We start from the raw sequence: 16,410 nt of genomic DNA on the forward strand, positions 1-16,410 counted from the left end.
ATGCTCTAGATATGAGGTGCAAAGACCACAGTTACGTTGCCAACATCCTGGGAGGAGCAAGATTATTAGAAGAAACAATTTTTATGCATTAGGTGTTGCAAAATCAACTGCCTTTGATTCCTCGTTCTGAAAAAAGGCCCACGTAAGAAGACCAAGCTCTCTGCCCAGGTATTTGAGGGCCAGGCCTGTGTGCTTCCAAATGTCAAGAGGAACTAGCAGTATCAAATTCAGAGACTGCATCCTGGTTATTGTCAAGATAAAGACAAATTAATGAACTGAAAGTATATATCTAAAGCTGACTGGGGAGACTTCATTTTGGCTGCAATAGGTAAAGAACTGGATGGGCGACTAGAGCTTATGCACATACATATCTGTGTCATTGGCTGGAAGCTCAGTAAACATTCCCACCTGTGTAAGTGTATTGGCATAACTCAGAGAGGTGAATGACCACTAATTAAACATTGATTTATTAATCAATTGACTGAATTCCTAGTTGAATGCCAAGTCAGATCCCTAAACCACTGAGCTATCCAGCAGATCCACTACACAGTACTTGTTAATTAGTAGCTACTTGCTACTCCAAGTTATGCCAACATAAGGTGTAAATATCCAATTAGATTGTGACCATTGTTTAGAAGTACTTATGTTTTCATCAAAACCTTCATCCTTTGGGGGCCATTTGGAAGTCTAGAATAAACTGTGACTCAGTCTGCAGATACAGTACAGTATGTGGCCAGTAAATAGTCTGGTGTTTTTGTTGCCTACCTGGGATATAATCTGCATCCCTCCTGCTTGGTGGGCTAAGTTGTACAGGCCTGGTCAACCATAATGTTTGACTGGTAAATATTCCACATGCTGGTAGTTACAATTTTGTAAGATTTCTCCCTTGGTTTATAATACACTCTCATTGTGAAATTCAAATCTGAAGGTTGCACTCATGCTTGAAAAGTATCATGTAGCATTTTAAGCACAAGTTTTTAATATCTCCTTAAAGGTCCTCACATTTAACAGAACAGCCAGATTTACACTACTGTTTCCCACTGGAAACAGAAAATAACACAAAAGACAGGTGTGTGGTCCAAAATATGCACGGCCATGGACCAGACAGCCCTACTTGACCATGTCTTCCTGAAACACATTCACTATATGTGAATGACACACGATTCTCTTCTACACTCTCCATGTCAACTGAGGAAAACACTGGTGTAAATGAGCTACTCTGCATCTATAATATGATTTGGACATCATATGATATTTACCTGCCTGTGACACTATGGCTTCAGAGCGTGAAGTTTTTCTTATAGCACAGAGCAACCACAGTAGTGCAAATTACAGGTAGATCGAAATCACTTGACCCATGCTGTACTGGGCACATTCAGGGGTGTGAATTCAATAAGATATCTTATTGCATGACTGTCAGCATTATCACACATTTTTATTGTAAGTATGAACACTCTACTTGTGAAATAAAACCCCTAGTATGAATGTGTCCAAAATGATTATTTTTGTTTTCCTGAGGAAAAATGAAAAATATTCCCAGTGGAGAACACAAGCTTGGTGCCTCCTCATGGAATTCTATCTAAAGCAGGGGTGTCCAACCTTTCACCTTCCCTGGGCCAAATTTGAAGATGAAAATTTGGTTTGGGACGCACATACATTTGGTTTGGGCTACATGGGGGGGCAGCCCTAGCCATCCTCCGCAGCCCTGCTCCAAGCACGTTTACCGGCAGCTGCAATCTCAGACAGCAGAGGCTGCCAGCTTCGACTCCGGTGGCTTTATGGGGCCGGGAGGGGGTCCACCTACTAACGGGGACGGCGCAATGCAGTCACACAGCCCCCCTGTCCCCTCCTCTCCCACTCCTTCCTTCCTTCCCTCTCTCCCCCTCTACTGTTGTGACATGCCCAGGCCATATTCCGGCTGCAAGCGTCGGCAGTGTAACTTGAAACTTTGGAATTTCTTTAAAAATAAAAAATTGCACTGGGCTGCATTATGAGCAGGTTGGACAAGCCTGATCTAAAGCAAGGAAAAAGGCTTGCCACTTGGTACGATATGAGCAAGATGTTTTATTCTTATGGGAAATGTTTTTTCAGTGACAGTCGTGCCCATAATCCAATACAGAGTTAAATGTGCTACCACTAACTGCAATGAATGGTCTGGCAGGCCTCTCTCTGCTATGTTGTGGCCCATGAACACCATCACACTTCGATAAGTGGCCTTCCCTTGGCTTTGTGAGAAGCATTGTGTGCAACTGAGAAAATATTCCTGCTTGGACTTTAGAATCCATTCATATGTGACAAGAAAGGTAGTTAAAAAAACAATCCCTATAACCTTATGGAACAAACAACACTGAATCAGTCTTGCCTGTGGCCCAAGGCAGAATCTGTTTTTAATCTCTACCCAGAACTGTGGAGGGTTGAACATCTCCTCTTCCCACACACCCCCACATCAAGGCATACAATTCACACCAACAAAATCTTGTGACAACACTGGACTTTCGACCCTCTTTACACTCCAATCCCGTAATTCTCTCTTTCCCTCCAGGGGCAGAGATGAAAAGGAAGGACCTCTCCCTGACTTACTATAAAGAAATCCACTGATTAAACACCCCCACCCACCCACAAGCCTAAATATTAGGCTTGTTCAACAGAAAATAAGCTTTGGGGTGGAGAACACATCCCCTTCCCTCGAGCCCTATATAATATTGCTTTCTCATCAGATCATAAAAGCAAGGAACTTGGTTCCTCTTTGTGCTTTATGTGCAACAGATTACCACATTTCTCCCCTCACACCTTGCTAGACCCTAGCCATACACAGTGAATCTCTAGAATGAATGGGCCAATAAAAAGGATGTAGAAGCAGTTCCCACATACACACATTAGAACACAGACCACACACTAGGGAGAAGCCCAATACTGCTGCAGTGTTTCTGCTCTCATTTCTCCCCTCTCCTCTTTAAGTGGGCAAAACCAAACATGCAAGGTATGGTAACTTAAAAGTGCTTTATTTCACCACCGGCCTTTTCCTTGGCCTATAACAAGGAAGGGATGGAATAACTGAATGTTGTGCAGCTTCAAGAGGGCATTTTCTTACTCATGCTTTAGATGTGTAAGAAGCTGGTAGAAAATGAACATAGCACACTGCTGAAATGTCAAGAAAGGTGCGCCATATGTAAGAAAGAGAATCCAGGAGCTTTGTAAAATTCTTTCAGCAATACAAAGATCTATCTTTGGCTTTTTTACACATGAACAGAAAAATGTGATGTTGGAAATGGTTTGCACCCTGCTTCCTCACATTGCATTTAGTTCTGTGTAACCTATTGTCTCCTATCAACTAGTCTGTTCCTTTGAGTGTCCTGATTGTACATGTTTGGACAATGTGTAAGATGCAGTTCTGCTAAATCTTATGTGCAGTGCAGTTTTCTTTAGCCTAGTATCAGCCAACAGTGAGACTCATTAAACTAAGAAATTATTAGGGAGATGGATGGCCGCATCAGCACATCACAAAACAAGACAAGAGGGTTGAGGGGTGACTTTTTTTCTTTGTAAAATGGCATACGAAGATACTAGAAGAAGATGGCCACTTCTATGAAAGGGTAGTAAATGCAATAATCTTTAAGGCAGATGTGGGGAATGTGTGGCTCTCCATATGTTGTTTGATTGCACCTCCCATCATCAGCAACCAGTGGTCAGGAATGATGGGAGTTAGAACCCAGGAACATCAGAAGGCCTTCTCTGTGGCTGTTCCCGGGTTGTGGAATGCTCTCTCTTCAAGAGGTTAGGTTGCCCCCATCCCTTTCACCCTTCTGGCAACAGTTGAAGACCTACCTCTTCAGGCAGGCTTTTAATCCCAAAATGCTGTTTTAAAAGTTTTTAATGTTTTTAATCATTAAATGTATTTTAATTGGTATTACGGTTTACTTGTTTACAATATATAATGTAATGTGTTTTTAAATTTTTTAAACACTGTGAGCTACCTTGAGTTCCCTCATCAGGAGAAAAGTGGCCTATAAATGAGACAAATAAATAAAGTAAACAAATAAATAAACATCTGGAGAGATACACATGGCCCATACATGACTTTAGGTAAAAGCCTTGAACAACATTTTCATCACTGCCTGGAAATATATAGATTGGGTGTAGCACAGAAACAGAATGTCAACATCAGGAATACGTAGACTCTGTTGTCTATCTTAAAAAGGGGGAAGGGGCTTTTCTGCCAGCAGCACAACATGGGGGGGAGGAAACAGTGGGGTGACAAGTGGTCTATTTTGCACTAGAGCTATAGTAGCTTTCCTTTTAATTGCATGAAAGCTGTCAAGAGTTGCACCTGGAAAAGAGATCTTGCTATCCCACTTGATAAAGGCCATGGTAAGAATAGGAGTGAATAGCAAAATGCCCCTTGCACATTAGCCCCATAAATTGTTTGTCCTTCATAATATCGTTTGCTGAGAGGACTGTGACCACTGAGGATGCCTCCATAGGGAGACTTGATATAAAGGAAAGCAGAAGTGGGAAACCCACAGCCCTCCAGATGTTGTTCGGCTCCACTTCCCACCAGCCTCTGCGCTCTGACCACTGGAGAGGGATGATACTCACCAACATCTGGGGAGACCCAGTTTCTCTATCCTTAAAATAGTTTTACTTTATTGCACAAAATTGTACACAGAATAAATTCACTGCTATATTAACATGGTGCTGAAGAAACAATATTTCATGCTAGCTAATACTACTGATGTGGTTTACAGGCAGATTTTGACCCTGTCACCTTTTTTGTAGTTATTAATTAGTGTGAATATATGACAATATCATTACACTGCAATCCTCTTTAGACCATGTTGCTAAAAGCAAGTCCCACTGGAATGAATGAGCTTACTGAGTAAACCTGCACAGGGTCTAGCACCTTTATCAACCAGGAGCACAACCTGGATGAGCTACGTTTCCAAGCTATGAGCTCTTCCTTCTGGTTTATTCCTAGGAAATTATCCTGATTATTACCTCACTTCTTAATATGTTAATCACCTGACTCCAGGGAACAAGCTCCATGTTACCAAACAGCAAAAGAGCTTTCAGCAAGAGGGGATAACCAGTGAACTAACTTAGCCACAGTAATTCTGGTGAAACAAGGCTTGGTTCACACAATCAAGATGATGTTTCCATACGTTTTCCAGGCCATTGTTGGCAAAAGATGGCTATTTCTTTGACTGAATCCTCCTTTTTCCCATGTACTCCTGGTGGCAACTTATTATGTGGGAACTGATTGGGCCAGAAGATGTCCCTCGATATTTCTAACACACGTGCACTCGCAAAATCTATTCTCTGTATGTTTTTTAAACCAACGAAACAAAGTAAATTCATCACTGTGTACTGTATTAGTTTGTTGTGGAATGGACAGAGATTAAATCTCTCAGACAGGAGTACAAAGTGCCTCACACCTAGTACAAATACTCCCATGCAGTTTATACTTTTTCAGCACCTGTTCTCTTCCATTAACTATTACCTGCTTTTGCTTTTGGTGCAAATCACACAATATTCCTACCACAGGCTCACAGCGCAGTTGGGCACTCCACTGGACTTTCCCAAAAGTGAGTCAATGCAGCACCCAGTCACAGAATAAGCCTTGTGATGAATGCCTCATAGAGCAATTTCATGTAACTAATCTGCAACTGACAAAACAAGATCAAAAGGGAACAGAAACTATAAACAGAAAAAAAACAACAACCACACATTCCAGCATGGCCAAAATATTCCTCAGAATTAGCTAGCCCACTATCTTTTGCAGCGCAATCCTATCACACCTAACAACTGGATGTAATTCTTAAAACCAATTGATTGTAACCTGAGTTAAATAGTACACTTCAGACTCATTCAAGATCCATTTCTCTCTGCATACCAGACAAAGCTCCCTTCCACTCCCATTTATGTCACTCACCCTTTCCATTCTTGCATTCTCACTTTTATTCCTTACTCACAGGTTTACCCACCTATCTTTCCAGATCCTGTTTTCTTTTGTCACTACTCACACTCATGAACATACATGTAAGCCTCTGGCTCCACTTTCCCCGAGTCATCCGGCTGGCTTCCCTGGAGCTGTACCTATCTGGAGGTTCTTGTTCCCCCAATCCCTAGGGACGTGTGAGCTGAATGCCTCCCCAGACAAAGAGAGAGAACAAACTCTCACTGCAACAAGGGCAATAAAGCATTTTGTGATAAACCATTTGGTTTTGTTGGATTCAGAAAAAGGGCAAAAGTGTTAGTTCTTCTGTTAAAAAAAGAGAAAGAAATAAAGAAAAACAGAGACTCTAGAAGGCTGGAGAATGGCTGATGGCCACCTGTTGCTCCTTTGTGTCTGTTTTGCACCCCGGCTTGTTGGTGGCAGATGGGAGTGGGCAGAGGGGGAAGGGGACAGACAGGGAGGGGTCCATCAGTTCTCAGTAGTCCTGTGATTGGTACCCCTGTGTCTCAGCGTCAAAAGCATCTGCCGAAGGGGGTTGCTGGTACGTCCCCATGCTATCTGTTGTGTCATCTTCGTTTGTGTAGGGTGCATAAGGCATGCCAGCCTCCTGGCTTGGGTCCGTGTAGTCCTGGGAGAAGAGGGCGGAGTCGGCTCCAAGCTGGTACCGCTGGAATGCCAGAAATGACTGGCCAACCTTTATGGGAGCATGTGACAGTGTGGGAGAGATTTGGGGAAATGGGAAGGAAAAGGACGGAGGTGGGGGGAGAGAAAGATGGGAAAACATATCAAAGAGAAACAAACAGAACCTGGGTTAGTAGTGGTTAGTGCACAAGACATACATAATTAGTGCATGAGATATACAGGTGTTAACAGGATGAATTCAAATACATTTTAAACAGCAGGAAGATTTGGCACAGAGAGCACAAGTTCCAGAAAGAAACCGTAACACAAATAAAGGCACCTGAGGATAATAATTAATTTCAGGGAGAGATCTTTTGTTGATGGAGGCTTAGTCTAAAGCCTCTTATACCTCATCTTTTTTGAGAAAAAGGGTGGCAGAAGTAAGGCAGCAGCAGACATATGCATGTTTGAATTCAACATGCACAGCACAGCACCAGTCTCTGGGGCTGCTTGTGTTTGCTCATTGTACCTAAGCCCCACAGGCTAGGAATGAACACCAAGAGCTTCAGCCTGAGCCGGCCTCTTCTTCATTCATGTGGCTGACACAGGTGACTACAGAGGGAATGCCAGATGTGTCACTTCGTGGTGGCAGTCAGAAATGGTAGCACAGGGGTGGAGGTACCCTGAGAGAAAAGGTTACCTTGCCCATGGAGATGCATCTGAGCAGTGTTTAGATGATGGCCCATGGGGAGATAAGGCAGCCTGGTCCTTTCAACACACAAGACTGAACAGAGCAGTGGTTAATAGAGGCCCAGCCCACTGCTAAAACTCAGAGTTTGAAAAAGGGTAGAGTGGGGCAGGCATGGCCTAGTCTAGTGGGTGCGTGAGTGGTGTCTAGGAGTTTTAGTTTGAACTTTTAACTTTGCTAAGCTGTGACTCAAGTCTTGTTTTGTGCAGTGCCTTTTGGTGAAACAGGAGTAGAAAAAAAGTGAAATAAGGATTGCCGTTCTTCCATAGCGTTTTGACACCATGTACCAGGAGAGGCCAAGTCCACAGGACACAAGGATGAGCAGAAATAGGAAACACATTTTAACAACGACCCTATCCAGGCTAAGAAGGCACATTGGTGTTACCCATTGTTACTTTGGGGAAGAGGCAGCAGAACATAATAAAGTGAACATACATGTTATATTCAGCTGTCTATCCATCAAGGACAGAGGGAAAAACACAACCCTCAAAAATTCAGAAGTATTTTCTTTCTCCTTTTGTCATCACCTGCACAAATACCCTATCTTTTAATCTTCTTTCACTCATTTTCTCTCCTGCCCTTGAGCCTGAGAGCTGGAAATACTGTCATTTTATTTCCTTCCTCATATTCCAATTTTTTTGAATAAGGATTTAGGATTAGGGAAGCACTGGTGGAGAGCTAGGAAACAGTGTGTTGTATTCTTCCTGAAAAGTAATTTCTCCAAGTCTCCGAAAGGCCAGAAATGTCAGGCAGCCCTGTAGGAAGAAAACAGGATGGAACGAGGGGCATTAGATATGAACCAATACAGGGAATTTGTGCAAGGGCCTATGACTGAAACATGGCAACACATGAAGTAAAAGGAAAAGGACATTCATGTTCCTTGTGGCAAAGGGATGTCACTAGGAGGCCTCCACTATTTTTACAAAAAGACCCTGCAGACCAGCAAATTCTTTGCATGATTAAAGGACACTGATCTCCCCTTTGGCCAAAAAGGAGCACCAGAGTTAAGGGGGAGAAATGCAATAAAGCTGCAATTAAAAAGACAAAAAACATTTTATCTGGGCAATTTTGTGACTGTTACGAACAGCAGAGAAAGTATCATTACAATGCCAAAGAAATCCTGTAATTTTATCATGGATGAAGTATACATCCTGATATCCTTCACCAACCTGCTATCCTCCAGATGTTTCAGATTATAACTCCTATCATCCTTTACCACTGGCTGCCCTGTCTGGTACTGATGGCAGTTGTCCAAAAGATCCACAGGGTAGCAGGTTGGAGAAAGGAAGTATAAACAAATCATGTCTTCTAACTGGAAGAATTTTAGGTAGGAGAACACATCTTGTGCCAAAAAGCACCTATCGAGACACTCAGAACAATTTTAGACAGGCACACTGGGCCTTGTCTATCTCAGACCTTATTTTCCATTTTTTATAGGTGAGTAGGTATTTTAAATTTCCATATATATAAATATACACATTCAAATCATCATAAAAAGATCATTTGCATGTGTACAAGCAGGGTGGCATGCCTGCAGGCTAACAACCTGCTTCAAGTTCCTCCCAGTTTTGGCAGCTAGCATATAAAATAAAGGAAAACAAGCACATTATTTTGAACCACTGTTGCAATCAAAATAATGCTGAAGACCATTAGACTGTGAGTGGCTGGAGCTAGGTGCTTATTCTAAGCCAGAGGTCATCAACCCCCGGTCCGCAGCCTGGTGCCAATCCATGGCTTGAGCCAGGCCGGGCTGTGAAGACAGACCTCCCTCCCTGCACACTCCCCTCCCCACAGCCGCTTTGTGCATGTGCGCACATGCCAGTGCCGGCGTGAGCGCTCCCCCACCTCTTCACGCATGCGCCCGAGTGCCCACATGAAGGGGGGGTGCGAGCGCAGGCGCCCCTGCGCATACACGAAGGGGGGGAGCACTCACGCTGGCACTGGTGGGCGGGCGGGCACTCCCTCCCCCACTTTGTGCATGCACCCGAGTGCCTGTGCGAAGGAGTGGGCACAGAGGGGCGTGCAGATGCCCCTGTGCGAAGAGTTGGGGAAGCGCTCACGCCAGTGCTGGCGGGCGCTCCTCCACCACTTCACGCATGCACCCGAGAACGCGCACACACACGTGCGTGCACCTGCAGGGGGGCGTCTTCCTCGGAGGCTCAGCTGGTCTGCGGCCACAAAAAGGTTGGGGACCGCTGCTCTAAGCCACCCTAAGGATGTTTCATTCCTACGCGGTTGTTATTGGAATTAGTTTCTGTAAGTCATCCCCTTTATAGACAGGCAACAGGAAATTTACAGTATAATCATATTAAGCCGAAATTGTACTTACAAATGAACAACAGATGGGTGTCTGTACACACCACATAGAGATGAGATGGCAACCCTAGCTGGAATTAACTCTGTTGTTTCTGTCATTTTATGTAGCAGAGGTAGGTATGGACTGTGAACTCTGTTCAGTTCTAGTATCCTTTTTAAAGAAAATCCTCACAAATTTGTGGGCTCAGAATTCTTTAATTGTATGTCTTAACTTCCCACCACCCTCCAAAGTTTGCCCTGTAGCTGCCATCACCCTCAGCCAGCACAGCCACCTGATCAGGAAAGGCTGATTCACTGACTTCATTAGTCTGGGACACTGTGTACCTTTATGAAGTACAACTTCTAATAAAAGTAAAAGGTACACAGTTATTAGCCAGAATCCAGGACTGCGTTACTCACCCAGGTGAAGATGGAGAAAAAAGAGAACGCAATGGCTGCTCGGGCTGCGTCTGCTCCTTCGTTCAGTGGGTTGTCTTCTCTCTTTGAAACACGCCATTGATCAGCCAGGAAACAAAAACTAACAAACCAGAGAAATGCCCAGAAACCTGAGAAAGATCACAAGAGGAGGGAAAAGAACAAAGTGCATGTAAGTTTTAGTTTTCACATTTTCTTAATAATTTATATACTACAGTACCTTAAAAGACCAAGATACTGGACCAAATTCCAATTGGGTAGCCCATCGTGGGCTTATGTGGTAGATCTGTGATTAAAAGATAAAACGTGGTATTCACAACTTCATGTTTCTCTAGTGAGGGAACCAGGAAGAACTGAAAGGGGAGTATTGCCAGGTGAGAAACTGCTTGCATTTCTTAACTACAGTATATCTAAGGCACCCCAAATCCTTCAGAACTGTTGGCATATCAATCCATTACAGCAGCTGCTGGCACAGGCTTGCAGCAGATTAAAGTGTTCATCTGACAAAGTGGGGTGCAGTTCATGAAAATGTATGCCAAATAAAACTTGGTACACATTTAAGATGCTGCAGGATTCTTTATTGGTTTTGTTCCAACAGGTTAACATGGCTACTCAACTGAAAATTAAACCATCATTAAACCGATGACATCAACTCTCATGGACAACAGCCCACTTGCTCAAATGCATTGTTATCCCCAATTGGTACATACGTATTTCTATCTACATGCAGTACAAAGGTATAGATCAGAATGTTTGCATTTAGGCTGCAGTATCATCATCACCATCATCATTCAGCACTCCTGAAGTTTTTGAGTTCAATGCGCATCCCTTCCTCTACCTGACAATCCTTAGAATGGCTGTCATGTTGTCCATCAAATACAGTTAGCCTAGCTGGCTCCAGCAGATATGCAGGAATCTTCACAATGAACTAGGGCCAGGGATCATGTCTACATGTTTATTTCCTTTTTTCCCCACAGCATACATACAAAGCAAGAAACCAAAATAGTAGGACCTTGGTGTCACTGTGAGCACACAGACAGTGGTTCTATCATAACATAAATCTGCATTCCTGGATGGAGATAAAACTAGTTGCTAGGGAAACACAGGGCAGGTTGACTTTTTTTTTAATCAGAAGAGTCTTACAGAGGGATATACAAGGGAGTGATGGAAGAACAGCAATTTATTTGCTCTCCTGCATCTGGGGACAAACATGTCCCAATTTCTGCTCCAACAGGACTTAGAGAGAGCAAAGTATATGTATAAGTTATAGTTCTCACATTTTCCTAGACATATATGTACTACAAAACCTCAAAAGACCGACAGACTGGACCAAATTCCAATTGTATAGCCCACTACAAGTTAGAATATTCAGAAGATGTGCCAATTAAAAAGGGCAAGGAAAAGGTTGAATGAGACCAAGGAGCAGTAAATTTGAAAGCCTGTTCTGGAAGAAAAAAAAGTTATGGGAAGTGGCACAGCTAAAATAAACAGGGACAATGATCAGCAATTGTAACTTTTATTACCTGTGCATCTTTGGGAATTTGAGATTTGGAGGCATAAATTCCTGCATGCTCCTAATCTAATGATAGTCTGCTTAGACCATATGCAAACTTTGCTGCCTGGAGGACTGAGCTGCTATAAAGCTAATTCCAAGTGCTGTACATCTCCGCTCTTATGAATTACATGCATTTCAAAATGGTTTTCAGAATTTAACAGCACCAGTACACTTCAGAAGCAGAGTAAAACCAATGAAGTGTTTTAAAAAAGCTAACAGATATTTCCAGATTTTGAATCCCCCACTGTAAATAATTTAATCAAAGAACCCTATCTTAACAGACCTAATGTTTTGCATGCAAGCAAATAATACATCCAAATAACTATTAATGAGGAGCTTTAAAAGAATTCCAATTATACAAGCTATGAATTGGAATGAAATTTCTTTTAGCAAGAAACAGGAAGAATGGATTCAGTGATTACATTTTGTTTAAACTGAGAGCATGAGCACTGGGCAGGGGAGTCCCCATTGCTATTTCTTGCCCCTGGTGGATGAGGTCTATGCTTTGCCTGCCAGGTGTTCTCAATAGTGAAAGGCAAAACCAGTCTGACCCATGAAGGAAAATCAGCCTTGACCCAGACACCATCTGCATGAGCACAGTCCTGCAGCCATTGCTTGGATCAGGGACTTGGCCTGGAAAAGGCTAGGCACAGCAAAGCCAACTCATGGAGATCACATGACAACAAAAGCATGGCCACACTCCCAGACGTCATCTAACTTGCAACGTGTTCAGTAGTGATAATGGTTGCGATCTTCTGGCACCCATCCAAATAATATTATTCCACCACTAATCTAATGGCAGTGAGAAAGCAAACAGAGCTGTGGGTTTCTTGGCTAACCTTCAAAGGCAGAGAGTCAGCATTTCACAGTATGCTTTGCAGAGTTCCAAAAAAGTCTGATGGTATGTATGCAAAGTTCTCAGAAACACAACTTGAAACTGTTACTAGTATGCCCAGTAGCCATGCTGGCTAGATTTTGGGAGCTGCTGTTCCAAAACAGTAACATTTCTAAGCTCTGCTCAGCAATTCTATGTGATTACTAGTACTGCAGAACTTCACTACAAGCTGGCAATCAGATTCTTTCCCCCATTTTGAAACTTGCAGTCAGACACAATCCAGATTGTAGTAGTTCAATATTATCAGTGTGGCATTTTTGTTTTATTTTGTAAGACAGTCGCTGACATCCTGTTGTGTAACTTTCACCTGTAGAAGGGTGATGAGGTCATCAGCAAGGGGGCATTTTCTGTATTAAAAACTTTCCACTTCTATCTTGTAACTTCCCCATGTAATCCATTTAATTGTGTGGAAGCTACAGGAGATGCAAGACCCTCGACTTACAGAATTAATCCGTATTGGAACGGTGGCTGCAGGTCAAAAAGTCTGTAGGTCGAGGCTCCATTGACCTAAAATGCATTGAAAATCGATTAATCCGTAACCAGCCGTTTTTGTTCCATTTGGGGTTTTTTCCCCGTCTGTAGGTCGATTCTCCGGCTGCAAGTCGAACCTAAATTTTGTGGCCAGAGAAGTCTGTAACTTGAAAAGTCTGTAAGTGGAGCCGTCTGTAAGTCAAGGGTCCACTATATTACTGAAAATCGCCTCCTGACAGTGATGTCATCATTTTCAACAGGTAAGTTATGCAACAGGATTCCAGCCTATATTCTTGCTTGAAAGAAAGATTTAAAATTTAAATCCATGTTTACCTTGGGATTCATGGGACACTACCCATCTCTTGATATGAAAGTATGTGACTAATTTGATTTTAAGATTTAGGATAATTTTATGTTTGCAGCTGATGGCTTAGTGGTAGAACAACCTGTGATGGAAATAAGCTTTTATGGCAGTTTCAAGCTTTGTTCCAGGAAATCCTGGTGTTTCCTGGAAGTTTCTCACTGAAAAATATAGTAATGGCACACTGAAATTTCATTAAAATGTGTCCACCAACACAGAACTTCAGATACGAGAAGAGAGTTGGCTGGTTGCTGTTCAGCTAGATAAGATGCTCAGCTTGTATTAAAAAGTGATACTTCTTTAAATGGTGAAAGACACCCATTTGTAATAGAACATGCTTTCTGTTATCTTTGTACCCAGCCTCCTTTGTTCTGTGGTCTTCAGAAGTAAACATGTGGGGCAACAGAGAACCCAAAGAACCCTAGCAACCCCCCACATCCAGGGGAACATGAAAAGCACCGTGATACATGCTCAGCATCAGCAAGCCTAGCAGGTCTACTGCTGATTTCACTATCTTTCATGCTCAGCTCTTGGCAATCATTTTAGTTTTCCATAGTCTTCCAATATAGTATCACTGAAAACATTGCAGACCTTGTGCCCACCTCTTTGGCGGAATAAGCCAGAGGTATATTATGCCAGGAACTGAAGGAGGTCAGACGTCTACTATGGTTGTCCACTGCTGATCAGAGTACTGCAAGGGTGAGCTCTAGTAGTAGAAACTAGGTTTACATTGCTGGACTCAGACTGGGGAGACCTGAGTTTCAATCCCAGTTTGCCAACTGGAGACTTTGGAATGCTACCATTTCTTAGCCTTACATAACCATCCCACGGAATTGTTGTGAAGAATGAGCAACATGAACATCACTCTTGAGCTCTTGCCCTAGAACATGCCTAAAATCCCTTTGAAGGAGTACTTTGGCAGGAGAGTCAGTGTTGCATTAGTTTCCAGATGTGGAAAAAAATTGAATCCCAAATTCCACTGTAAAAATCAGCAAGTTGAATTATAGATTGGCAAAGCCTACCCAGTGGGCATTTTGCAGCTTGTCAGAATCTCACTAATAGTCAGAGATAAAAGATGCACACATCATCGCATCAGAGAGACATTTAAAGGACGGAGAAAGGGTTGTGATGCACATTTAATCATATTTACAACAGATTCATTGAATCAATGAGTCTTAAGTTAGCAATTACCAATTGAAATCTTTTTTTTTTTAATTTCTCTGGGCTTACTCTAAGCATGACTAAGTCTGGATCAAAAGCTATGTACCAAAATCTGCACTGCCACCAGGTCTGAGAGGGAGAGAGCACATATTCAAGGAGGAAAAACCTAACAGTAGGTGAGAAGTGATAAAAATGGGACCAGCTGAAGGAAAGTGTCAGACAAGAAGCCCTGAATGTATGAGGGAAAGAAGGAGGAATAAGCAGAAGGATTTCCTTCATGACTGCAAAACCTTCCAGTTCGAAATTATCTAGCACATACAGGCTACTCTGAATACTCTTCATTTCCACTCCAAAGCTTACAGCTGCAGTTCTAGAAAGATCTTCCCTGAGATCTGAGAAAGAGAATTGCCATCACAGCCCTAAGTAGACCACAACTTCTCTGTTCCTGTACTCCACTTTTTAAATTTGGTTCTTTCAATCTCAAAGGCTCAGCAAGGTCCTGAAACACCCCAAAAATGCTGTGTTGGGAGGCAGGGAGGGTTACAAAACCATCAAGGTTGTTAATAATTTGGCATAATAATTTGCTTATTTATTTATTTTATTTTATTTCTACACCACCCATCTGGCCACCCAGGCCACTCAGGGTGGTTTACACAATACAATAAAACAAAATATAAAGACAAAACAATACAATAACAGGACAATAATATAAATAGTCATACTATATAAACAAATGAAAATAATGCTTGAGGTCAATACTTTTTGGTAGTGACAGAGAAGGTTACAAATTTAATATTAACTGCCCTGCAGCCTACTTAAGGCATGTCCTTTTCAGTATTTCAACATATAGATATGATAAATTGTACCATGGTGGGTGTTGGAAGAGTTGGTGTTTACCAACTCGTTCTTACTCTAAATCCTGTTATACTGCTTTCCCCCTTCATAGCTAGTTCCTCTAGGACAATGGTTCCTAACCTTGGGTCTCCGGATATTCTTGGACTACAACTCCCAGTAATCCTGGCCAGCACAGCTAGTGGTGAAAGCTTCTGGACACCACTATTCCAGGAAAATGTGGCACAGGAAGTTTTAAATTAAATTAGGATTAAATTAGTGTTGGAAAGTTGCAGCTGAGAAAGGGACAACACTGAAGAAAGAAGCTACTCTAAAGCTCTTTAATCTATAGCAAAATCCCATATGTGATTATTAAGAAGTAAATATCACTGTGTGCAATAAAAATAAGAGTACATTGGATTGTAGCCTTATTCATGTACTGCCATATACACTGTACCTATGGAATACCGTACTGTATAACGCTCATTTACTGAAAAGCTCACCAGATACACCAAGATCAGAGAGCACAGCTTTCTTGCGGTCCTTGACACTGCTGATCTGTGGGAAGTAGACATCTAGTGCCAGGTAAAGAAGGCAGCTGAGGAAGGCAAGGACTCCCACGGTGATACCATAGTTGCAGGCATTCTGGTTGCGATTGTAGATGCAGTACTCTTCCATTTCATTTGGCTTATTAACATAGCCTTCATTTACAATGGAGCCAAATACAACAATGGAGAAAAGCTGGACACAAGGAGGAAAGATAAGCGTTAATATGATTCATTCTAGAAACACAAAATCTTTATCAGGGACACAGTCCAGCCAGAGATAAGCACTTTTAAGTCCTATACATTTCAGTGAGAGAATTAAACACTTCCGTAACTAGCATTGAAATGTGCATCAGTGTGGCTGGACTACATCCTGGATATTTTCATAAGCCATCTACCTCTAAGCAGTTCTTACTCGCTTTCAATCTCAGCTAGTAACTAATCTCTGCTCAAATATGCTGGAAAACAGCAGCAGCACCAATTCTAGCAGTTCTAGTTATTTATACTACCATAATTCAACCACCCACTCAATCTTCCAC

General features: G+C 42.3%; 1 protein-coding gene across 2 annotated transcripts in view; it reads right to left on the reverse strand.

The window, feature by feature from the left end:
• Positions 1–4,616: 4,616 nt before the first annotated feature.
• Positions 4,617–16,410, reverse strand: part of SYNGR1 (synaptogyrin 1) — a 32,148-nt gene continuing 20,354 nt past the window's right edge. The window contains exons 2-4 of one of the 2 annotated variants that reach the window (XM_020810144.3): positions 15,830–16,067; positions 10,038–10,183; positions 4,617–6,647 (exon numbers count right to left, since the gene is read on the reverse strand). In XM_020810144.3, the coding sequence (XP_020665803.2) occupies positions 6,429–6,647; positions 10,038–10,183; positions 15,830–16,067 (603 nt within the window). In that variant the 3' untranslated portion in view covers positions 4,617–6,428. Of the gene's footprint in view, positions 6,648–7,450; positions 8,078–10,037; positions 10,184–15,829; positions 16,068–16,410 lie in introns of those variants that run through there. The other variant, XM_020810145.3, reaches the window with a different exon arrangement.

This window comes from Pogona vitticeps, chromosome 5 (assembly GCF_051106095.1).
Source record: "Pogona vitticeps strain Pit_001003342236 chromosome 5, PviZW2.1, whole genome shotgun sequence".
Classification (NCBI taxonomy): domain Eukaryota; kingdom Metazoa; phylum Chordata; class Lepidosauria; order Squamata; family Agamidae; genus Pogona; species Pogona vitticeps.